The sequence below is a fragment of the Symphalangus syndactylus genome, chromosome 2 (assembly GCF_028878055.3).
Source record: "Symphalangus syndactylus isolate Jambi chromosome 2, NHGRI_mSymSyn1-v2.1_pri, whole genome shotgun sequence".
Lineage (NCBI taxonomy): Eukaryota > Metazoa > Chordata > Mammalia > Primates > Hylobatidae > Symphalangus > Symphalangus syndactylus.
The window spans coordinates 138,668,282-138,693,516 of NC_072424.2; the positions used below are offsets into that span (position 1 = coordinate 138,668,282).

General features: G+C 49.8%; 1 protein-coding gene across 5 annotated transcripts in view; it reads right to left on the bottom strand.

Annotated features, from left to right (window-relative positions):
* The window catches only part of AGPAT4 (1-acylglycerol-3-phosphate O-acyltransferase 4), a 190,621-nt gene that overhangs the window by 12,450 nt on the left and 152,936 nt on the right, over nt 1–25,235 (bottom strand). For all 5 annotated transcript variants that reach the window (XM_055269013.2, XM_063623350.1, XM_055269004.2 and 2 more), the window contains 4 exons: nt 16,398–16,559; nt 15,554–15,707; nt 11,391–11,493; nt 8,743–8,818 (listed from right to left, as the gene is read on the bottom strand). In XM_055269013.2, coding sequence (XP_055124988.1) covers nt 8,743–8,818; nt 11,391–11,493; nt 15,554–15,707; nt 16,398–16,559 — 495 coding nt within the window. The remainder of the gene's footprint in view (nt 1–8,742; nt 8,819–11,390; nt 11,494–15,553; nt 15,708–16,397; nt 16,560–25,235) is intronic.

Consider the following 25,235-nt stretch of genomic DNA (forward strand, 5'->3'; position numbering starts at 1 on the left):
GACAAAGGGTAACGGGTGTCTCCTCTTAAAGTTCAACTCTCATCTACACAGGTCACCTACCTAGGAGTCAAAGGCAATCACTTTGGCTTTATCTGGAGCCTCCCCACCCCCAAAACCAAACAAGAATTTCTTTCATTCCTAGGACTAGTGGGTTCCCCATCTACTCTTTATTAGCCAAACCACTCTGTGATCTGTCCTGAGGAGCCCCGTCCGAACCCCTGGACGCCACCATCCGACAACCCTTCTGAGCACTCCAACAAGCCTTACTAAAGGCCCCAGCCCTACACTTGCCCAATCTCCAAAGGCCTTTCATTACGTATAAAAGCCGTATACTTTCCCTTCTAGTCTCATTCCTACACGACCCCACACTTTCCTTTCAACCATGTGCTCCCCTGCTGCCACCCTCCTCCCAATCAATCCTCAGCGCCCTGCCCCCCCAACACAATTGTATTGAAATCCTGGAATCCCTTCTACCTTGTCCAATATAGAAGGGCCCTTAGACAACCCTGACCGTACGTGGTTCTCAGATGGGAGCTCTTTTTCCTTACAAGGACAGCACCTTGCAGGATACGCCATAGTCTCCCTCACTCAAATCAGAGAAGCAAAACCTCTGCTGCCCAATACTACTAATCAACAAGCAGAACTCATTGCAGCCACCCAAGCTTTCGAGTTGGCAGCGGACACCTCACTCACACTTTCCAAATATGTTTTCCGTATCATCCTCTCTCATTCAGCTATCTGGAAGGAAAGAGGACTACTTACCACAAGGGGAACCTCTATCACTAACGCAACTCTCATCACCCGCCTCCTTCAGGCTTCCTTACTTCCCACTAAAATTGGGATTGCCCATTGCAAGTCCCACCAAATTAACTCCTCTCCAATAACACAAGGTAACAACAAAGCAGACCCAGAGGCCAAACAAGCAGCACTCTCAACTCTACCTCCCACCATAATGCTCGTCACTAATGAGCCACCAGAGCCCCCACAGCCCACACAGTTAACACCTACACAACCACCTGACCCATCAAACACGCCCTCTTTACATACCTTCACTCCATTTTCCATACCGGCCCTCAGGCCCTAAAGGCATTCCTCAGTTCTTTCTTCACTTTAAGCTCCTCCGACTTACAATTTTTAAAACAGCTCACGTCCACCTGCACCATCTGCCAACGAACCAACCCATAAAGTCCCTTAAGACCAGGACCCTTCCCGACTCACCAGGCTAGGGGACACACTCCAGGGAGTGATTAGCAACTTGACTTTACTCACATGCCCTCTGTAAAAAGGTTTAAATACCTTCTAGTCATAGTCGACACCTTTTCCGGGTGAGTTGAGGCCTTCCCAACGACTAACAAGAGAGCAGGTACAGTTGCTTCAATCCTCCTATCTGAAATCATCCCACGGTTCGGAATTCCCTCCTCTCTCCAAACTGAGAATAGCCCCGAGTTCACATCCCAAATCTTACAAAACATTGCAACTGCTCTCAGCATTCCCTGGCACTTCCACATCCCCTACCATCCCCAATCCTCTAGCAAAGCTGAGCGAACAAACCGCACCCTTAAGGAAACGCTAACCAAACTTACCCTAGAACTACACCAAGATTGGGTAAAACTATTACCCACTGCCCTGTTTAAACTTCGGGTCCTCCCAAAAAACCTACCCTGTTGTCTCCCTTTAAAATCATGTATGGCAACATTCTTTTCCCCTTAAACCTGGGGAGTGGGTGTTCTACTCCTTACCAAACTCTACACAATCTATACCCCTAACCCCAAAGTGGAAAGGCCCCCTCCAAATTATACTCTGCACTCCCACAGCCACCAAATACACCTGCACACCAATACCTGACAATCCCCTCAAACTCCGCATCTCAAAAACGCCTTCACTTCCTCCCATCTCGGAAGACTAACTAACTATCCACCCACATGCATCTTCCACGTTCTCTTCTCTGGCTTCCCATCCTCTGCATCACCTCACTGTCATCCACCAATAAACCCTCCTCCCAGCCATACTATCTCTTCACCATCAAAGAATCATATAACCTAAACAGACGGACACGCACCAACTTTATCAGCCACACTCGGTGCTCCATTAATGCTTCCACAGTTAATCTTCCCCTCCCCAAACTTTCCATGATAGAAAATGGGTGAGACCCCCTCTTCCACATGTTTCATTTTGCCGTCTGCTTTCCACATCAACAAACCAACACAGCCTGCAAAACTGAATGGCCCCAAAATTATAGTTGTCCATGGTCAAGCTGTGTCATGCAGTGGATTTCCCGAAAAACTAGCACACACACCCCCTTTTATATTACACCACCAAACAAAATGCTATTCACATCACCAATCCCACAGACCCCATCTGGGTCCAATCTGTTACAGGAGGCATATACCCCAGTAACGCTTGGTCATACCGCACACAAACCATAACCATCTCTCGATCCCTCAAGAGTGACTCACAGCAAGGCTTCTCCCAAATTATTAAACACATTACCCAAGGAGAGACCGAGCTACAATCACAACTAGACTCACAAACAAATCAAACCCCTCTACGTTCCTCTTGGTTATTCTTCTTAAACCAAGGATTACACCTATGAAATGCCTCCAAAGTCCCCACTTCTGATTGTTTCCTATGCACCAACCTCAACAAGCCCCCTCTTGCCGCTGTTCCCTTAGCTGAGCCCATACCCACCAATAAGTCATCTACCCCCTCAAATAGTTTTACAATTTCTGATGTTCCTCTCCTTACAAACTCCAGTTTCCCCATTTGCTACAACACCAGCAGCTACCACGAGGCTTTTAACACCACCTTTTGCAAACTCCTCCTTACCCGGCCCCTGTATACCGACTACATTAGTCAACTCACTCTCCTTCGCCGAAAGCTTACAAGCCTACCAATTCAATCACCCAAGATCTAACTCTCTCCAAACTAGCCGCAATCTTCCTTCCCATCATGCTCGGAATCTCCCTAACAACCTCCCTCCTAGGAACAGGACTCGCCGCCACCTCTCTAGGATATAGTGTTTCCCAACTCTCAGATTTCCAGACGCAAATGCAAGATGCCATTGAGGAAACAGCACAATCCTTAGCTGCCCTCCAACGCCAAATCACATCTCTAGCTGGTGTAACCCTACAAAATCGGCATGCTATTGACTTACTCACGGCCAAAAAAGGAGGTACTTGTATCTTCTTACAAGAAAATTGCTGTTACTACATTAATGAGTCTCAAGTAGTTAAAACCAACATAAAAAACCTCAACCAAATCAAATGAAAACTAATGGATGTAAGGTCCCAGGCCTCCTTATGGGAAGCCCTAAAGAACCCCCTCATAGCCTGGCTTCTCCCCTTTTAGGCCCAGTAATGGGCATCCTTGCCTTTTGTGCACTCCTGCCTTGCCTCATCAAATTCACGAAAAAACAAATTAATTCTATATCTAACCAAACATTTAACCAGCTTCTCCTCAGAAATTATCAACTCCTGGCGACCTGCAAAGACACAGTGGAATCCAGGGACAGTCTCACGCCCTGTTAACTGTCAGCGCACCAAACAACCGGTACCAGTCCTCCAGAAGCTGTCCAGCCCGCGTTGTACACCCCATTGCTCACAGAAAATAGGTCTACCAGGTGCTAAACGTAGCTGTCCTTTTCTTAGACATAACTAATGTTTTCCCTCTTTATTTTCCTCTTAAAGCAGATTGCCCTACAAAATGACTACAACTCCACTACCTGCAGCCTACCGCTTTTGCCAGTTCTTAAACTGCCTTCGCACAGATAGCTAGCTCATCACCAACCTCTCCTCACCTCTCAACTGGCTTACGTCATTAGAAGACCTATACATACAAGGAACATTCATGGACTTACACTCTTACTGTGCCCCGTATATAACCTCAATGGCCCTCCTGTACCCCTTCCTCACGACGCCGCCACTCAGCAGGAAGCAGCCAGACAGATCACGGTGCCCCCTTCCCCGACATTTAAAAAAAACAAAAAAGGAGGAATGTTAGGTAACATGGGCACAGTAAGATGGCGCCGGTTCTGGGTTCTTCACCCCCGGTTCCCGGTTTTCCACCCCGCGAGCCCGCCAAGAGAAGGCCAATCAGGGAAGAACACCTCCTGCCTTTTACTCAAACCCCACCCCTAAGCCAATCACCGATGCCCACGTAGCCCCACTGAGTATAAAAACCCAGCACCTAAGGAGCTTGCCCCTTCTTCCTTCCTTCTCCTCCTCCGTGTGGCGTCGCCTTGGTGCCTCCAATAAAATCTCTTGACTGCGACCAGCGTCTTTGGTTTGAGCCCGATCGGGTCCGACTCTTTGAGTCAGTCCGACTCTTTCACTGACCTCAGGTGATCCTCCTGCCTCAGCCTCCCAAAGTGTTGGGATTACAGGCGTGAGCCATTGCACCCAGCCCCGTTCACTTTAAAGTTTTCTTTGTCTGTGGTTTAAAACACTAAATCTCACCCCTCCCCTCACTTACGGCCCATGACATTGCCGCAGCACCTCCCACTGACTATCGGGGAGAGAACAGCACCGCCAGCTCTGGCCAGACTCCAGGCTCTGGCAGAATGTCCATGGCCGATCTTGGTCATGGACCCATTTTGTAATAAAATTTGCCCCACGAGGAAAGGACTCATGTTTTTTTGTTTCTGTGTTACTGTGTGGCATAGTATAAAGTTGGAACTGGGAAATGTAGTTATTGAACAAACGAGAGTTGGTTTGTTTCCAGAAAGATGCATCAACCTACAAGCCGAGAGAAGGACGGCATCCTATCGAGAGGCAGCAGATCCCCGGATGAACACCCCCTGCAGCCCACAACAAAGGCACTAGGGAGGAAGCGTGCGAAGGAGACGCCCACACAGCACATCGGCTCAGCTTTCCCAGGCACTCAGCTCAGCAAAGAAATTGTGTCTTAGGGCCGGGGAGAAGAAAGAAGGGAGAAAAGGACAGGAGGAAGAACAGGAAAGAACAAAGAATAGAAGAGAAAGTTGAGGAACAGAAAGGAAGAAGTGGCTCCTCTTAGTCATCAAGTCTGGGTGAGAGAGGCTCCATGAGAAGTGCTCGCAAGCCTTGGCCTCAGCCCGCAGACATCACCCGAGTGCACGGCCAGGACTTGCAAAGGACTTACCATGGAGGCCAAGCCTTGAGGCTCCCTGCTGCCCTTCTAAGGAGCAGTGCCCTTATGGTTTAAGTGAACAAACAATTGCCAGTCCCCAAAATGGTTCTTGTCCTTGAAGGCCAGAGCAGGAGAGCACAGTGTTTCCCACGGGCCACCATGCCTGCACCCCACCCAGAGCTGCTTCCGACCTTGGCCTCCACAAGATGGCTCTGAATGTAGCTTTCTTTCACTTATTTCTCTTTAGAGACAGGGTCTTGCTCTGTTGCCCAGGCTGGAGTGCAGTGGTGCAATCATAGCTCACAGTAACCTTGAACTTCCAGGCTCAAGCGATCCTCCCACTTCAGCTTCCCCAATAGCTGGGACTACAGGTGTGTACCGATAGGCGCAGCTAGTTTGTAAAATTTTTTTGTAGAGAGGGGTTCCTATTACGTTGCCCAGACTGGTCTCAAACCCCTGGCCTCAAGTGATCCTCCAGCCTCAGCCTCCCAAAGTGCTTACTCCCAAAGGGATTACTGGCATGAGCCACTGTGCCCAGCCTCACCTATTTCTTAATCTGCACCATTAATGGCCAATTTATAGTCCCTTCTGCAAATGTCAAATTACAGCCTGAAAAAGTACTTTAAGTTAGAAATGAAAAGTTAGAATCTGTTCACCCCATACAATTAAGAAACCATGATGGCTATCATGACCTCCCTGGAAAAAAGGGGGTTCTGAGGTTGTAGGTTCAGCCTCAGAGCGAGTTCATTTGGGAACTGCTTTTGTCCACAGAAGATCACACAAGGGCAGGAATGGTTTCTCAAAGCCTTCCAACAACATGAGTCCCAAATGCTGACAAGCAAGAAATATTGTGCATTTTTCATAAAGCTAAATTAGGTCAACTCAAAGGATGGCCCTGTTTTCAGAGATGATGCCTTTCCCATATTAAAGAGTTTCTCTTTCAGTTTCTCTTTATGTCCATGCTTGGAAAGACCAGAATGTTGGCACACCTCTGTTGGCTGCCTGCCATCCCCTCCCATTTCGCAGAAACTTTACTTGTCCATGAAATTGAAAAGTCAGAGAACTACTGCCCTAAAATCCCAAGGTCAAAATCAACAGAATTGCCTTTTGACATACACCACACTTCTGACTGAAAGGGTGATCATTAAAATGAAATCCTACTTTGAGAAGCGTGGTCGGACACCCAGATTTGGGGCACGTAAAGCTTTAGATCTAGGCTCTTAGCAAAATAGGCTGATACAGAAAGGAATTGTCCCTTGACATCTATTCACCACTCTGCTTGGAAAAACCATGCACCACTTCCACTCACTGGTCAGCGATCTTCTCAGAAGGGCAAATGGCCAGCCTCCCAGGCCTGCTCACAGACACATACTGCTTAGAGAACTCGGTGTCACCCCAGCCCCGCACGGATAAAGGGCCTGGGCTCCAGCACCGGGCTTTGATCAGTGAGCTGGAAAACTGGGTAAAGCACTTCATCCTTCGGACCTGAATTTCCTCATCAGTAGTGTAAGAGCTTTGGAGTAGATGATGATCATTTTGAGAACCCTACCAAGTTGAACACTATCATTTAAATGTGAACATAGTTTAGAGGAAAACACCCTAAGAGACTTTTAACAAGAGGGAGATGTGCCTCTTAGCTTGGTTTACACGATGACCACATTCTGCCTGAATATAGGAGAGGAAGGGCCCATTGAGAAAAATCTCCTTTGCCTTGATGGGCTTGAGGGCCCACGTTTGTTGTAGATTTGTTTATGTGGCTCTTTACAAAAGAGGCTCATTTCCTAAACCTTTTCGTAGCATACTCTTCTTTCGGCTAAAACTAACATTTTAGGCCAGGCACAGTGGCTCACGCCTGTAATCCCAGCACTCTGGGAGGCCGAGGTGGGCAGATCACGAGACCTCGTGAGATCGAGACCATCCTGGCTAACACGGTGAAACCCCGTCTTTACTAAACATACAAAAAAATTAGCCGGGCGTGGTGGCGGGCGCCTGTAGTCCCAGCTACTCGGGAGGCTGAGGCAGGAGAATGGTGTGAACCCAGGAGGCGGAGCTTGCAGTGAGCCGAGATCGGGCCACTGCACTCCAGCTTGGGAGACAGAGTGAGACTCCATCCCAAAAAAAAAAAGTAACATTTTATATGCTGCCTCAATGATTAGACCAGAAAACAGAGCAAGAAAAATAGTGCCTCATGCATGAAAACAGAAGTGGGGAATCCATATGGTTTTGTGTTTCTCTGTCGGGGCACATATGTGCATCAGCGCAGGACCTTGATAACTTAGAATCTTGTTGTTAAAAAGCTTCAGGCCTCAGACCATCTCCATCAAAGCCATCTGCATCAGAAGCAGTTTGCTAGAAGTACACATTTCTAGGTTCCACCTCTAACCTGCAGAGACAGAATCACTGGGGTTTGGGCCCGGGAATCTGCACAACTCATGCTCTAATGACAAGGTACATGAGTCCATACCTGTAAGTTGTAATTTGTGTATTTGTAAGGGGAGACCAGAGAGCTATGCCCATAACCCACATAGGAAAGAGGCCCACATGGCCAGCTCTGTGTGGTGATGGTATAAAGGCATCATCAGTGAAAAAAGGTATCAGGATCTTGATTCCAAAAACTGAGCAAACTTACGAGAGCTTCTCTACTAAATGTGATGGCGAGTCTTTTGGACTGAAATTTGCCTAAAGGAGGCACATTTAGCTTCTCCATCACACTGGAGTCTGTTAAGAGTCTTGTGGACTAAAATCCTAACAGATTCCAAGTGTAGGTAGGGTTACGGTTCTTACTCAGCTGCAGAGGACATCCTGCAAAGCTCTGGGTAATTCTCTTCTTTGAGGAACAGAGAAAAACAGAACCCGTGTCAGCCAGCCTGCATTTATGGAATTTGGGGAAAAGGTCATCAGAATCCTATAGAATATATCTGATTCTAGGGAATGACTTGTTTGGGTTTAAAACATATGGTGAATCAGAAATAATTCTTTACTGGTTAATGAGACCTGGCCATAAAAGTGCTTTTCCCAAGTAGAAGCTGAGCTTCACTCCTTCATAAGATCCAGTAGTTATGAGACTCCCCTCCTTGCATATGCCTTTGGAGGGAGAAACCAATGAAAGCAAAGGCCTTGCTCAGAGGACAGAACAAGTAGGGGGACCCTGGGGAACTGGACCACAGACAGGAACAGGACAGGAGGCACCACAGCAGGTTCGAGCCCAGCCAAGACCAAGGTGGACCCTTGTAGGGGCTTTATCCTGCTTATTCTGGAGATGTTTTGAGACCAGATTGACAACCGAATTGTCGATCCAGAAGCAATCAAGACCACGTCCATTGCTGCAGAGAACATCCACCCCACAAGCACATCCTGCCTTAGGACCAGAGGCAGGAAAATGCGAGCAGGGGCGATTGGGGCCGTTACTTCTTTCTTGGTCCACTACAGCTAGAGAATAGCTTCATTGTGTGTGTGTGAACCCTCCTTAAAAAATATTTTGCTATGTTCTTTATTGCCAAGAGAGGGTCAGCTCCAGACTCACTAATAACTGGCTCTGTGAGATCTCGCTCACCAGAGAAAGGCCTGCTACCACACAGCCACACGGCGCATCCACAGCTGCAACATGAAGGGACCCCTGGCACCCAGTGCACTGACCTTCTCCTGGTAGAGCTTGTGCAGCCAGGCCGAGCACCTGTCATCGTCTTCAGGGATGTCTTCCAGTGGGATCCTCCTGCAAAGGCAGAGAACAGCTAGCAGGGAGGAGGTGATGCCCACCCCCAACATACACTTTCCAGTAACGGTGCTGCCATTTTTTGTTTTTATCTGGGTCGCCTAAATAACGTGGAAGTGAAGAGAGTAATGCAAGTGATAGAAAGAAGGGGCGTTCCACATCCACACTGGAGAAACACAGGCCAAAATGCAATTATGACCCACGAAGGAATAATCCAGGGTCCAATTCAATGGCACAGGCAGATGCTGTCAGAACAGGAGACACTTGCCTCATTCCATCTTCCCTCCCACCTCACAAAAAGGCCCCCAAAACCTGGTATTTGCCTCTTCCAAAGAGGACAACACTGCCTCAGTTTCCACATGAGACAATCCAATATACACAGAATCGATGCATCAGAGACAATATCCTAGTAATTTCTTCTTAGCCAAGTAACCGACTTACTGGTAATGGCAGATTATCTCCCATCAAATGATTCCTGTGGCCTCTTGGTTAGCCTTGAGGCAGACTTTCTGCAGAGGTTTTGACAAGTCAGTGATGTGGATGGTGGGGAATTAAAGTTCTCCCAGATGCAAGTAGCCAGGGCATCTTCCCCAGGCTCCATGGCTCGGACAGGGGTCCTGAGTCACTGCACCAGCGATAGCTCAGAGACTTGGGTGGCTCTGGGGACTGCTGCTGGCAAGGGGACTCGATCATCCGCAAAGAGCCCATACTGAGCACGGGGAGAAGTCACTCTGCCCCCTTTGCCGTTCCTATTTGTTCTCAGGTTGTTGGCTCTTGCGATTTCAAGGGACGTTCATTTATACTCAATTTTGTCCATGTCAAAGTCTGCATCTGGCTTGATTTCCCAGGTCATTTCACTCCCTTCTGTGGCCTAAGAATATCTTAGTAAGAAGATTTTAGAGCTTATCTATCACACTAGAGTCTGTTAAGAGAATAAAGGATGGGGTTCCGTCTTACAACAGGTTATAATGAGCCACTTCAAGGCAGTATTGTACAGAGGTAAGTTTTTCACATAATTAGAACTTACCCCATAAGCTCCTCCGGAAATATTCTTTCACCTCTTCTGTTCCTACGCACACTGTACTTCTGTGAATCCTCTACTTCTTTGCTCTTTGATCTACTCCACTTTGGAAATGAGATCCTCAAGTCTGCCTAATATTTCTTTATTTGGATAGTGGGAATGTAGCGAGTTTTGCCCTATTCAGCAACTTGACATTATCGCCCTTGATGTTTCAGTGCTTTGTGCTGATGTATGTTCAGAAAAATGCCTCAATCATTTTTAATGGGCAGCTACAACAAAAAGATGTGTGTTGAATAGCATCAATGCTAACCTTCCTCTGGGGTCAAGAGGGTGATCTGGCTTCAGTGAGTGAACGTGCCAGTATCATTTTGGGGCTGATTCTCACACATGCTTTGGAGAGTTGCAGCTACCTGAGAGGTGAAATAATCTTGTACACATCTTGGGGTTTTCCCAAATAACTGAGCCCAGCTGGCCATCGAGTGGAGCTCCTGCCAGCTGTCAGAGAACATGAGGAATAAAACTTCACTTTACTCCTAGGAGAAGATCTAAAGGTCTCCTTCAGGCAGGTGGGTGACTCTCCTGCCTTCATATGCCACGGAACTGAGTCACAGGGCAGACTCTCGCCTGCACCATCAGACAAGAAGTCAGTGATGATGACGATGCTGTCCTATTTTGATGGGAAAGCCAGAGTCGTTTTTAGATCACAAGCTACTTAACTTTGGCCGCCAGTCCACTAAAATATCTCCCAGGAAAGCTTGGACGTTTGGTGCGGCCTGGTGGGAATGTAGGGCCCCTGGATTTTCATGGTGCTGTGTTGTAATGTGGCTTCTGTAAGGTCTTGAATCAGAAGGTTATACGCCCCTGGGTTAGTTCTCCATTAGCGGGCATTTCAGATTCTCTTGATTAGCATTCAGAGAAGATGACCCATAGCACAACAAACCAATACGATCCCTGACCCCTGGGTTTAATGCGTGAACTGCTATTGTGTTTACTATCTGCAGCACCTTCCAATCCTGTTTCCCACTGATTTTGGTGACATTCTGGAAGTGTTCGGCCCATTCTGTAAGCAGGCAAAGAGAACTAGTTTGACTAATATGTTCTGGAAGTGTCTTCAATAAAATCATTAATAGCCTGGAACGTAACACATAAGTGAGACACTGCAAAAGAGTTTTGCATTTGTGTCTAGACCGCCTTATATAAATACACATCTGTGTGCATTCCACACAGCAGACCCATCGCCCAAGAAAAGGGTCAATAACATATTCTCTTCACACCAACACCAAAATAATTATAAAATATGGCCTTCCATTTGTTCAACCTAAGCTCTTTGATACAAAAGAGCTGGTTACAGAGGATCCGGAAGGAGCTGGGATGGAAGGAGACTTCAGCAGATCATTCACAATAGTAGGATGTGTCAAGTTCAATGCAAAACAGACTGCAAAGAAGTCAGTGTGACCCAGGGATCCCTGGAAGAAAGTCTCTAGGTCATTTGTGATGTGTTTACTTTGAAATGGGCACTGTCTTTTCTGGAAAGGAAACAGCTCGACTTACCTAACATACAAATCTGCATGGTATTTCTTTCCGTTTAGGACTCCCAGCAGTGTTGGATTTTCATTATTTCTGAAATTGAGTGTACAGTCATATACAGCTGAAACTATAAAAAATAAAACAAATACAAAGCAGTATATAGCGTGTGAACCCAATTTTGTTCTGTAGATACACACATTGGAAGACAATAATCAAATGGCTAACTGCTTATCTAGAAATGGTGTGGTCAGATTTCTTTTTTTCTGTATGGTCCACATGTTCTACACTGAATGTGTATTATCTTTTGTAATCATAAAATCCCACGAACTTAGTAATAGAAAACAGGGTCATTGCTGAAGCCGGACCACTTTTTTCTTTTCTTTTGGAGATAGAGTCTCACTCTGTCACCCAGGAGTGCAGTGGTGCAATCTCGGCTCACTGCAACCTCTGCCTCCTGGGTTCAAACAATTCTCCTGCCTCAGCCTCCCAAGTAGCTGGGGTTACAGACACCCACCACCACGCCCATCTAATTTTTGTATTTTTAGTAGAGACAGGGATTCACCATGTTGGTCAGACTGGTCTTGAACTCCTGACCTCAAGTGCTCTGCCCGCCTCAGCCTCCCAAAGTGCTGGGATTACAGGTGTGAGCCACCGTGCCCAGCCCAGATCACTTTTAAAGCAATACTGCAAAGTCAGGTCTAGAGGTACTGCAACGATGATTTGTAAGTTTCTAATGTGCTCAGCCTATCATTTCAGTCAAGAAACACTGAAATTTGAACAAGTGTGGATGATAAGAAAAATTATTCCAAAGGAAACTAAGGATGTGTCCCAGTTACAGCAGCATAACCATTCTATGAGCATTATTTCCCCCTAGAAAAAGAAGATAGCTACAAATTATCCTAGATAAGATACCGATGAGAAACTCCTTAAGGAATTGGATTGTAGTCAGTTGAAGCTTCTTGGATCAAAGGATGAAAGAATATAGGAAGGAACGAGTGAGGGAACAGAGGAGATAAATGCACAGTGGAAACTGGCCACTTGCTGAAGAGTAAGAGCACCAGACGGTAGGAGGAACGGGTGGGAACCCCAGCGGCTGCCACTGTTTCCCACCGGTGGGATCTTCTCTTGGGCAGCTGGGGCTAGGTCTTCTCCTGGAGAAGGGAGACTCTGTCACACAGCTGCTGAGATGACGGAGGTCAGGCACTTTCTGCAGGGCCCAGCACATGGTTTGTGTTCAATAAATGATGAGCCAGACACTTCACTGGGAGCTTTACATACGTGCAAGTATTAATAAAAGGAGTGGGAGAATGGCAGGAAGGAGGAAAGGCCCTTGGTCTGGTTGGGAATACGTGGAACCAAGATTCAGAAAACAATAAATCACCATCTGTTTTCTTCTACCTGCTGCCTGACCACCGTGCGGGGTCTGCAGGTCCACTGTCTGCGCCAGCGGGCAGGGGGCCTCCTGCTGCCCTGCAGGAGAGCCTGGAAGCAGGGTCCGGAGTGCCCGAGACCACGCACCCTCGCCTCGGGGCTGAAGGCGGGACTGTTCTCCTGAGCCCTCCTGAGGAGTAGCTGCCTGGTCAGCGTGGCTGGGAGAGAATCTGGATGCTTATCACGTTTCCCAGGCATGTTAAAGCATAAATGGTTATCTACAGGAACAGCGGCTCAGGCTGTGTGGACCACCACTGTAGTGTCCTAGGGCTTCCCAGTAAGAAGGGGCCACAGAGCTCACGTAGTTCAGCGGTTCTGATGACACTTTCCTCCGACCTGCTCACACAGGGACCCATGCAGGCAACAGAAGAGGCTGACTCTGGTTAAGCAAAGGTGGGGAGAACCCACGGGTTCCCCAAAGAGCCACCTAAAAATCAGTGACTTGTCCAACTGTCTCATTTTCCAGAGGAAACCCTCAAAAAAAGTGTCTTGAATGGAGAGCCAGCCTGATTCTAACTGCAAGGCGCATCAGAAGGAGTGACAGCAGCCGCTGCCAGCCCCCGCCAGCCAGGAGCAAATCCCAGCTCGCCACGTACTGGCTGAGTCACATTGCGCCAGCTCCTTAACTTCTCTGAGCCCCATTGTCTTTATCTGTGAACTGAAGGCAAAAAGAAAAAGCGATGTACCTTCCCGAGTCCTGTGAGGACATCCTACACGCACAGTGCGCACAGGGCTGGCACGTCAGACGCGCCCGAGACCGGTGGTGGCTATTATTGGAGAGAGCCTTGTTAACTCTCCGTGATGAACAGCACAGAGCTGGACGGCCTTGCAAGGCAAAACTGAGGCAAAGCTCAGTCAGGGAGCCGCGCTGGTCCAACCCAGAGGGGATGGATCAGGAGGGGGACACATAGCCCTGTAAGCTGGGCAACCCCACCAGGGGCAGAAGGTGAGACGTGCAGTGGGAGGCAGGGGGCCCCTAACAGAAGCAGCCTTTGATTAAATGTTTATCATGTGCCAGGGGGGAGGCTGAGCCCTTTACCCAGCTTTTCGCATTTAATCCTCCTTGCAACCCTAACAGATTTTGCAGAACTCAGAGCAAACTTAGGACCAGAGAGGTTAGGTCACTTGCCCAGAGTCACACAGCTGGTCAGCAGAGGAAACAGGATTCAGTGAGGTCTCCTGATCAGGGAGCGCACAGCGTCTTGACACTGCTGGACAGTGCAGAGCACAGCAGCCTGGGAGGTGGAGCGGGGGACGAGCAATGGGGGCATCCTTGGCCCTGGGGCCCAGGGTCGCTGTAGAGGCAGGGATTGCAGGGAGCAGGCTAATTCTGGCCCTTGGGCTGAGCCCAGAGCAAAAGAGACATTTAGGCAGCTAGTATCCCTCTGTGCCGCCACCTTCTAAGAGGCTGGGCAGAGGGGAAGGACCTCGGAGGCGGTTGGCCTGGTGGGCCCTCGGTTCTGCAGGCCCGAGTGAGCTGCCGAGACTCCAGAGCCTGCCTTTCTCTCTTCTCTCTGGGAGTTAAGAGCTGCCTGCCAGGATGTTGTGGGGATTGAAGGTGACACTGTATATGGAGTACATGGCATTGTGCCAATAGAGGTCATCAAAGAATGCTGGTGACCAGGAGAAGAGGGATGAAGAAGCAAGGGAAGAATGTGGGGAAGAAGAAACTGGTTAACAGGGCTAAGGGCAGGGCGGACACACAGAGGGGAGAAGGGGCCAGGGGTACAGCCCGCCTGGCCTGGGTTCCTGCAGCCCCAGAAGGGAGCGGGGCTGGCGCTGGCCTGCATGTGCGGGGGTGTGTTAAACCGGCAGCAGAGGCCAGCAGGGAGGGCTGCCCAGGACCTTAAACCGCCGCTGCAGCCGGTGGGTCACCTGGGGACTTTTAGAGGTTCAGATTCACCAACTCTGTTGCTCCAGAGGTCCTGGTAAGGGCTCGGCCACGGCTGGAGAAACCAAGGGGCCCCAGATGCAGGCCTGGGGAGGAGTTTGGGGCCCCCTGCTCTTTGCCTCAGAAGGAGGAGAGGAGACAAGAGGATAAGGCCAAAGAAGGCGGCAGCGTGGGCCGGGAGCTGCATTCAGCTGGGTTTGAGCTCCCTCCAGGAAGGAGCCAGCTTCGCCTGAAGTGCTTTGCCTGAGAAGGAGCACAGGAAGCGGCCCCCAGGGCCTGCAGCCCACGGAAATGGCCAAAGGACTGCGAGGGCATGGGGAGGCCGGCTGTGCAGGAGACAGAGGGTGTTTCTGAACTGGAGACAGAAGGGTCAAAAAGAAGACAAAAGCATGACAAGAGGCCACAGGCAAGTTGTTGCTATGTTGTTCTTCTTACCGATGGCCATTTAGGGTTCCAGACTCCGAGGTCAGCTGTGACAGACCACAAAGTCAGAGTTCAGCTGATGCCAATAGGTGGGCAAGAAATGCCCCTCAAACCCAACTGTGCTGTCTTGCGCCTGCGGGCCTGGACCCAGGTTACCCCATGGGCCATCCAGGTACCCAGCACATTTACACAGCAGAGGGCAGTGCTGGCCCAGGCATCCCAGGAAAAGCAGGCACAGGCCCATCCTGGGTGCCAGCCAGGGGTGCAGGTGCCATTTGTCCTTGGTTCCCAGTCCCAGAGACCGGACTTGAGCAGCCACTCTGAGCTCCTAGCCTCAAGTCAGCTGGGAAGTGCTGGCAGGAAGCAAGCTCTGCCCATCCGGAGCTGGGGCTTGTCTTCCTCGCTGCCAGGGGGAGGCCCAGGGCCACGCACTCTTCCTTACCTACATTTCTCAAGCTCCTCACGGTGATGGCGAAGCCCTTGGTTCGTGGCAACAGGTGGTGCTTGAGGCGAGGCAGCCCCTTGGCCCGGGCCACCTGCATGCTGATCTCATGCTTCTTCTCTGTGAACCGCGTGCCCTCACAGTGGATCAGGAACTGGAAGGAAGGAGGCAGGAGTCACACGCAGCCCTGGGGTCATGCGTGGCCCTGGGGTCACACACAGCCCCAGGGTCACATACGGCCACATGATCACACATGGCCCCATGGTCACATACAGCCCTGAGGTCACATGCAGCCCTGAGGTCACACACAGCCCTGGGGTCACATACAGCCCTGGGGTCACACACAGCCCTGGGGTCACACACAGCCCCAGGGTCACATATGGCCACACGATCACACACGGCCCCATGGTCACATACATCCATAGTCCTGGGGTCACACACAGCCCTGGGGTCACACACAGCCCCGGGGTCACACACAGCCCCATGGTCATACACAGCCCCACAGTCATACGTGGCCCCACGGTCACACACGGCCCATGGTCACATACAGCCCTGGGGTCACACATAGTCCTGGGGTCACACACAGCCCTGGGGTCACACACAGCCCCGGGGTCACACACAGCCCCATGGTCATACACAGCCCCACAGTCATATGTGGCCCCACAGTCACACACGGCCCCATGGTCACATACATCCCTGAGGTTATACACAGCCCTATGGTCACACACAGCCCTGGAGTCACACACGACCCCACAGTCACGTGTCCTGTGGAAGTCACACGGGGGTCCCACGGTCACAGTCCTGCAGGAGCCCCTGGGACACAGCTCCTCTGGTGCCTACGTACAAAATACTTCTCGGGGTAGTCCCGGAGGTGCTGCAAACTGGTGGCAACCGTCTTGCGATCCTGCTCCCACTTGCGCGAACAGAAGACCATCTCGGTGAAGTACCACATCCAGCCGATAATTGGGACATAGGCCAGCTCTTTCTTGGCCAGGACCTTGGAGCCCTAAAACAGAAGAAGGAGCCCAGGTGCCCATGAAGGAGACGTCACAGCCACCTCCCGGGGCTGCTGGAGACTTTAATAGAAAAAGAGGAGGGGACATTCACACCAGACGCCTCGGGACAGTCCCAGAACACGTTGTTGAGGCCATGGACCCTGGTGCCCTCCCCACCTTTCAGCTAGAGGTCCAGGTTGTGCTCGCCCTGCCAGTGTGGGGGCAGGGGGCAGGGGCACCCTGGTTCTCAGTGCAGACAGCAGGAGTCAAGAAGGCAGCAGCGAGCAGTCACGGGTATTCAGGGTCCTGATGATTCTCCCAGCACCATCCAAATGGTTTCGAGGTTATCACCGTCACGCACTCGCTAAGCCCACTGTGCAGCTGTGTGACACTAATTTGTGCACCTCTTTTCTGCAGATCTCACTGAGTTTTGTAATATTACAAAATATAGTAATCCTTGATCGCTGAAAATGTCAGATGCTAGAAAATGTAGCATTCCTAGGCGTGAGGTTAACATCCTTCTCGAACAGTTGTTGGCCAAAGATTCATTTGAATCCGATTTTTCCGAGACAGCTCGACCCACTCTGCTGAGCTCTGCAGAGGCAAATGGGAGTCTCTGCTCAGAGTAGGCTGCGGAGCCCAGTGGGATCTCCAGGTACAGCTGGTCCAAGCTGGGAGTAAAACCCAGAGCAGGAGATATGCTCGGTGCCCTCCACACCCGCTGCCAGCACGTCCTTGAGGCTGAGATGGGGCAAAAGCACCTGCCAGAGGCCTTCTTGAGGCTGACACGGGTGCACGAGCTAGGCCCCAAAAGGTCCCCTCTGGGGACTCTCAGGGAAGTCCTGGGTCCCCAGGGCTCAGTGTGGCTCTCCCCAGCCAGGTGTCCACTACATCAGTCCCCCTACAGTGAGGAAGACCAGGGCTTCAGTGGGGTGGATGGGGCAGCAGAGACACAAAAACTGCTTTTTATCTGATGGATGTTTATCTTTTCACCTTAATTTTGGAACTGGCCAAGATGCTCCTTGATCAATGGGTCGATGCCTAAGCCGGGGATGTGAGCCGCCGGGGCAGCCCTAAACCTAGGATGCCCACAGTGTGGAGAGCTCCGGCTTCAACACAGCCCTCTCTCCTCTCCTCTCCTCCCCATTACACCCATGCCTCTCCGCAGCTCCAGCTCGGCACAGGGTCTTAGTAAGCCGTGTCCCCCAACCTACTCGCAGAACAGAAAAAGGTCTAAACAGCCAATTGCTACCCTACTTTAAAAAAACAAGAAACTTCTTCCCTGACATGGGGTAGAAAAGGCAGGTACCTTCTAAGTTTAGCATCTCCATTTTCTGATGGACTTTGTTTTTCACACAAATCCAACATGAAATTCTCTCCAAGAAAACTCAGCCATGAAATCGGAGGCCCTATCCCCAGGGGACTCTGGGAACATCCCCGTGGGTGGGTGAACCCACTGGTGTGGGTGTGAGGGCTTACCGTGTGCTGTGCCCACGATATTTTTTAAAATTATATTTACCTGAACTCATTCCAAACATGCAGTAATATGAAGGAGCTATAAATGATGATTGGTTCTGCAGCCAGGAGGGGGCCACAGACTAAAGCAGCAGCTGTTGGCCCTGGGAAGGTGAGAAGTCCCATGCAGCCAATCATGGCTTCTGCCGGGGCAAAGCACTCTCAGGGATATTTCCCGTTCACAATTCTATCCTGCAAGATCCCAGTGGGTCCTAGTGGTTGGCCTCTGATGACCTGCTGCTAAATGGAAACGACAACTTTGACAGTGATGCGGGTATCTAGACCTGTAGATGGTCACCTGGGATGGGAGTCTCTATTTCCATCCCTCTTAGATCACCAAAAATGTTCAGATGTCCCACGGTAGACACGTCACGTGGGTTATGGTGTGCACCAGATCTTGTACAACACTAGAGAGGAGTCAGCAAGCTGCTGCCCTCGGGACAAGCCTGCTCCTCCGCCTGCTTTTGTAAGTGACATCCTGTGGCCACACAGCCTCTTGCCCATGTGCCTATTGTCTGCAGCTGCCTTCACGCTACACACAGGAGTGTTTTTTGACAGACACGCTGTGGTCCACAAAACCTAAAATATTCATTCTCTGGCCCATTCCAGATGACATTTGTCAACCCCTGATTTAAGCCACTAAAACTTGTTTTCTACGAGTGTGTAATGGCTAGGCAATTGTTTACTGTATAATACTAAATTTTTTTTTTTTTTTTTTTTTTTGAGATGGCGTCTCACTCTGTGGCCCAGGCTGGAGTGCGGTGGTGCAATCTCGGCTCACTGCAAGCTCCGCCTCCCGGGTTCACGCTATTCTCCTGCCTCAGCCTCTCCAGGTGCCCGCCACCATGCCCGGCTAATTTTTTTGTTTTTTTTTTGTATTTTTAGTAGAGACTGGGTTTCACCATGGTCTCGATCTCCTGACCTCGTGATCCGCCCGCCTCGGCCTCCCAAAGTGCTGGGATTACAAGCGTGAGCCACCGCGCCTGGCCAATACTAAATTTTTAAAAGATCTGGAACAAAGGTGAGTCTATAGCATGATTATGACTTTATGAAAAAAGTAAAGCAGAGAAAAATAACAGTAGTTGTTGCTGGGCTGTTGGGAACAGGCCCCCCAAAATCTGGCCATAAACTGGCCCCAAAACTGGCCATAAACAAAATCTCTGCAGCACTGTGACATGTTCGTGATGGCCATGACACCCACGCTGGAAGGTTGTGGGTTTACCGGAATGAGGGCAAGGAACACCTGGCCCGCCCAGGGCAGAAACCCACTTAAAGGCATTCTTAAACCACAAACAACAGCATGAGCGATCTGTGCCTTAAGGACATGCTCCTGCTGCAGTTAACTAGCCCAACCTATTCCTTTAATTCACCCCGTCCCTTCGTTTCCCATAAGGGATACTTTTAGTTAACTTAATATCTATAGAAACGATGCTAATGACTGGCTTGCTGTTAATAAATACATGGGTAAATCTCTGTTTGAAGCTCTCAGCTCTGAAGGCTGTGAGACCCCTGATTTCCCACTTCACACCTCTGTATTTCTGTGTGTGTGTGTCTTTAATTCCTCTAGCACTGCTGGGTTAGGGTCTCCCCGACCAAGCTGGTCTCTGCACTGGGCAGTCATTTATAAGTGATTTTTATTTTGTTAGATTTTCCAGTTTTTTATTATAAACATATTTCACAGTATCCCTGTAACAATGTCACTTTTAAGAAGGGGTTGACATCAGCATGCTTTCGCCATCTGCTTTGGGAACATAAGTGAGGCTCTGGGTCAGAAACAGTTTTGTTTTTTGTTTTGTTTTGTTTTGAGACAGAGTTTTGCTCTTGTCACACAGGCTGGAGTGCAATGGCACAATCTTGGCTTACTGCAACCTCCGCCTCCCAGGTTCAAGTGATTCTCCTGTCTCAGCCTCCTGAGTAGCTGGGATTACAGGTGCCTGTCACCACGCCTGGCTAATTTTAGTATTTTTTGTAGAGACAGGGTTTTACTATGTTGGCCAGGCTAGTCTCTAACTCCTGACCTCAGGTGATCTGCCTGTCTCAGCCTCCCAAACTGCTGGGATAACAGGTGTTTTTGATGATCAAAGGAACAGAAGAGACATAACTTTCTTTATACTGGCTTAATCCATCTTTGAGCCTTAAAATTTTGGATGTTATCAGTATATCTAGGTTTTGATGTTAATTATGTTTGGTAAGAAACATGTTAAAATATTAAGGTAGAAGCTTTTACTTCTTCAAACTGAAGAAATGTCACTCAATTCTCTTTCCCTGGCAGGGCTGCATGAAAAGCTCTGGAATGAGACAGTCCTGTTTCTAACCAGGCTCCACCATGACCCACCTGTGTGACTGTGCTCAAGACACCGACCTTTCTGAGCTTCTGTTTCCCCTCTCTGTGATGAGGAAGACAACACATATTCCCTGGTGTCCCTGTAAAGACTGAATAATGTATGGAAATATCTACAAAAGCACAAAGTTGAGACTCGTAGCTATTATTTTCATCCCGGAGCAAGCAGTATCTAAACACCTCCTTATTCAACCCATTTTCTCTGCCATGCTTTAGCGTAATAGTAAAACAATAGATTACATTTATTTAAGCACAACTGAATAGTCACCATGCACAGAGAGTTGCCCAAGTTAACTCACTTATGACAAAGAGACTAGAAACTGCTATTAAGACCTACTGACAGTTCCCCCGGCAAAAGGTTCAATACGCTATAACTATCAGGGCTTTCCCAGGCCACTCACAGGCTTCCATGTGTGATGCCAACAGCTTTCAGGGAGAATGTACAAGAAAATATAACAATTTCATCAATTCTGGATTTATTTCACAGGTCAACCTGAAAGGATTTACTGATGAGTTAGATTTATCAACAGATCTGTCTAGATACAAGCATATTTAGACAATCTAAAATTTTCATATGGAGTAACCCACTATGGAGAAAGAGAGTGAAACAGAGAGTTGTCTTAGGGCAGGTGCTTGGGGCTAATCTAGTTGAACGGCCCATCCTGAGGAACCCCACAGCTCAGGGAAGCAGCCAGCCCCATGACCTGGTCTGCATCTCTGGCAAGTGGGCCAGCCCTTACAGAGACCCTGGACGTTGGGAACAGCTGATGCAGAGAGGGCCTGAGACCCAGTACTCTGACCCTGACCTTCAGAAGCTCCACAGCCTCTGGGGTGAAAAGGGATCGGAATGAGGCCATTCTAGGTAAGGTTTTCTCCAAAATGGCTACTCATCCAGGCTTCAGATGAAGATTCCAAACCCCGGTGGCTGCAGGCAGCATGGCTGGGAGCAGCAGGGTGTCCTGCTCCTGCACCGCCTCCACCCCCACTAACACCAGCAAGGAACCCCTCAGGGGCTGAGGATCTATGGCCAGCTTTGTTTGCAAACGTCCAGTCATTCGTGAAGGTTTCCCAGTAGGGTTACCAGTTAGTCAAATGAGCCAAGGTCATTTATTTCTACTAAATATATAAAATGAGGTATGTTAAGTAGAACTTCCATAACAGGTGAGATGTTCCTTAACAATAAAGCAGGCTAAGCACCCTGCCTTCGAGTCCTTTGACTGTTCTCTTGACTGCCAGCTGGAGCCACTGTAGCAAATGGTTCAGTTCCCTGGAGCCAAGACAAGCCATCCAGCCCTATCACTCCAGAGTCCTCACAAGCCCCCACGGCACAGCCTCCATTCTGATGTACGGTGCGTAAGCTCATCGGATTGGAATCTTCAACCCAAGGCTGCTCCGTCCGTGCAAAGGTATTGATTAAGAAGCCCCCTATGCCAGGCATTGTGCAGGTGCCCAGAACTCAATGCTGGTTATGATTACCTGTGGCCTTGAGGTGCCCAGGGTCTAGTGGGAAGGGAGAAGCAGACAGCTTTCCGTTTCTGTGTTCCACTTCTGCCACTAAACCCTGCCAGTAAGTTGTTGTACAGACCCCTTCTGGGAAGAAAGGTGTGCGCGAGAGAGGATGCTATGGGCCTGGAATCTCTGAAATCTGTCCCTAGTTACAGCAAAATGCAGAAAAGACTGGAGCTCAAAATAATGAACCAGTTTGTGTGCACGCATGCGTGTGTGTGTGTGTGTGTGTTCATCAAAAGGTGAGAGACTCCGTTCTTTTTTTTTTTTGAGACAAACTTTCACTCTTGTTGCCCAGGCTGGAGTACAATGGCACAATCTCAGCTCACTGCAATATCTGCCTCCCAGGTTCAAGCGATTCTCCTGCCTCGGCCTCCCGAGTAGCTGGGATTACAGGTGCCTGCCACCATGCCTGGCTAATTTTTCTATTGTTAGTAGAGACGGGGTTTCACCATGTTGGCTAGTCTGTTCTCAAACTCCTGACCTTCAGGTCTCCCCAAGTGCTGGGATTACAGGTGTGAGCCAACATCCCTGGCTTTTTTTTTTTTTCTTTTTTTGAGATGGAGTCTTGCTCTGTTGCCCAGGCTGGAGTGCAGTGGTGCAATCTTGGCTCACTGCAACCTCCACCTCCCGGGTTCAAGCGATTCTCCCACCTCAGCCTCTGGAGTAGCTGGGATTACAGGCACCGGCCACCACACCCAGCTAATTTTTTTTTTTGTATTTTTAGTAGAGACAAGGTTTCATCATGTTGGCCAGGCTGGTCTCAAATTCCTGACCTCAGGTGATCTACCCGACTCGGCCTCCCAAAGTGCTGGGATTATAGACTCCATTCTTGCCAAATGCGGTAGCACAAGTGTGCCTGGCCTTGCTCATGTTGCATTCCTTTCTCTTGCTTTCTGCCTTCTCTGATGCCGAGAGGAAAATGGTGTAGACCTTACACTGCCAGAAAAATCTCAAGAGAGTCTCAAAACAAAATGTACGCTGTTCCACAATTAGTCACAGCTGCAGGGGAAATGCATAAAGCAAACATTAAATGAAAGCACTCTCTAAGAATTCACCTCAGACTGGAATTAGAGACTTATCCTCTATCCATGTGGGGCAGAGTACGCGGGGTTCTTGCACTCCTGACTGGCCTCCTCCAGTCAACCTCCCTCCGTTTACCAGGCCCCAAACTATTCTGGGTTTGACAGGCATGCAGATGTGCAGACAGGAGAAGAGGACCACGCAGGCTTGAAGCAGCAGGATGCTGATCACTACTGGCTCTGCTTTGAGGGGTCATGGTCACGGCTGTCAGGACACAAAGATGGGAGAGGTGCTCCCTGCACAAAGCCCTTGTCCACCCTGCCTGGACACAGGTCCTCATGGCCCCTTCCCAGTTTCTCTTCTGAATGGGCAGCCCAGCCTTTGTGGGATGGCGTTAGCCCTGCAGATGGGAAGACAGAGCAGAGGCATTACAGGGGTAGGTGGGAAAACAGGACGTCCCCAGGGCAGAAAGTAATAGGAGCAACTGGCCTTGCCCAGCACCGTATAGCTAATAGGCGCTTGCTAAACAGTTGCAGGAAGCACAGGCAGACAGGACATCAGAGGGCCGTAAGCACAGAGCAGGTGGGAGTGAGAAAGGGGGACAGTTCATGGGATGATATCAAGTCAGTGTACAGCAGACAGCACAGGCTGTGACCGTTTGCTGAGGGCTGCGCACAGAGGAGGAAGCCCCAAGCTTTCAACAACCCTGGCTTTATGATCGGTGGGATCAGACTCTGGCTTGTTAAAGACACTGCCAGAGGATCCTGGTCAACAAAGAAGGAGACCCCAGTGTGTCCAACGTGGGACTAGACTTCTACAGATGAGCATGCGCTACCAGCTCCAGGATGGTAGTCGGTATGACCCCGTGGTGCAGCCATAGTCCTGTGAGCTGTCCACTTCTTGCCCTGGCCAGTGGTTCGCCTGCTACCTCGGTCGCCACCATTATCAGGTTCCTCATCCATGTGACTTCAGATCCCGGCACACCTGCCAAACCAGTGAATGGTAAGAGGCAGAGGGTGGCGTCCCAGCCCACTCCTAGTGCAAGGTCCGTGCCTGCAGAGCTGAGGATGAACTCACATGGTGGGGGCAGCACAGGGCATCTGCCATACGCTCAGGTGATGCCAGCAGTGAGCAGGGTGCAAGACCACCCTACAGAGCTGACAAAACCATGGCGGTGGGCATACCCGCCGAAAACACCCCTCTGTATCTGGAAACTTCTAACTTGTCTTCAGCCAAACAGCCCTTGACAAGTGCATGTGTATGAAGAAGCTGGGGTAAAGGCGGTGAAACAATGCTGTGTTGCGTGAACACGGTCTCCTGGAGAAACCACACACAATCAACACTCGCCGGACACGTATTTTGAAGGTATATCAATTGCTATCGTTGTCATCATTGAAAATCCTTCTGTTTAAAGAGGCAGTACAGGGCTTTATGGGCGACCTCACGCAAACGCACTCTGCCTAGAAGGGATAATGCCACTCTCCTCCTCTCACCTTTCTCTGTGCAAAGAAATGCAATGCTGTTATTTTTCACTTGTTTTATTTATTGATTTATGTTTGTAGAGACAGGGATCTCACTATGTTGCCCAGACTGGTCTCAAACTCCTGGCTTCAAGCCCTCCTCCCATCTTGGCCTTCCAAACCACTGGAATTACAGGCGTGAGCCACTGTGCCAGGCCCGAAATGCAACATTTCGATCTGTGTTCAGGCCCAGCTGCATTACATATTTACTAAGAGGGCAAGGGAAGGTCTCAGACCAAATGTCATGTCACCGTGGGGTGGGCAGCTGCCAAGGGGCCCTGTGATCCTGGCCCCCTGGCATCCACGCCCCTGCGCACCCCACCCCACATCCCTGGGGCATGGGCTGTGCTTACTGATCCACTTCCAACAAACAGTATGGATAGAAGGGATGGGAGGTCTCTCCCAGGTCCCAGTTACAGAAGCTTCATGGCTCCTGCCCCAGGTGCCCGCTCACTCTCTCTTGCATGGCTCAGCCTCAGGGGTGCAGTTGCCATATTCCGGGAAATGCTGTGTCTTAAAACAAGCCTGTGTGGCGAGGGATGCAGGCCGGGCAGCAAACCCGTGAGCAAACTTGGAGGCAGATCACACACAGGCCCCCCACCGAGAGACCCTGCCAGATCCCCCGCTCAGCTGCACCTGGATTCCTGACCACACAGGCAGGGGACCTTTATAGCACGCTTGTTGTTTTAAGCCGCTTTGTTTTGGGTCTCGTCACGCTGCCATGGATAACTAACCCACATGGCTTCTCTAAGGATCTGAAGACAAATATCCCAGTTGGCCCG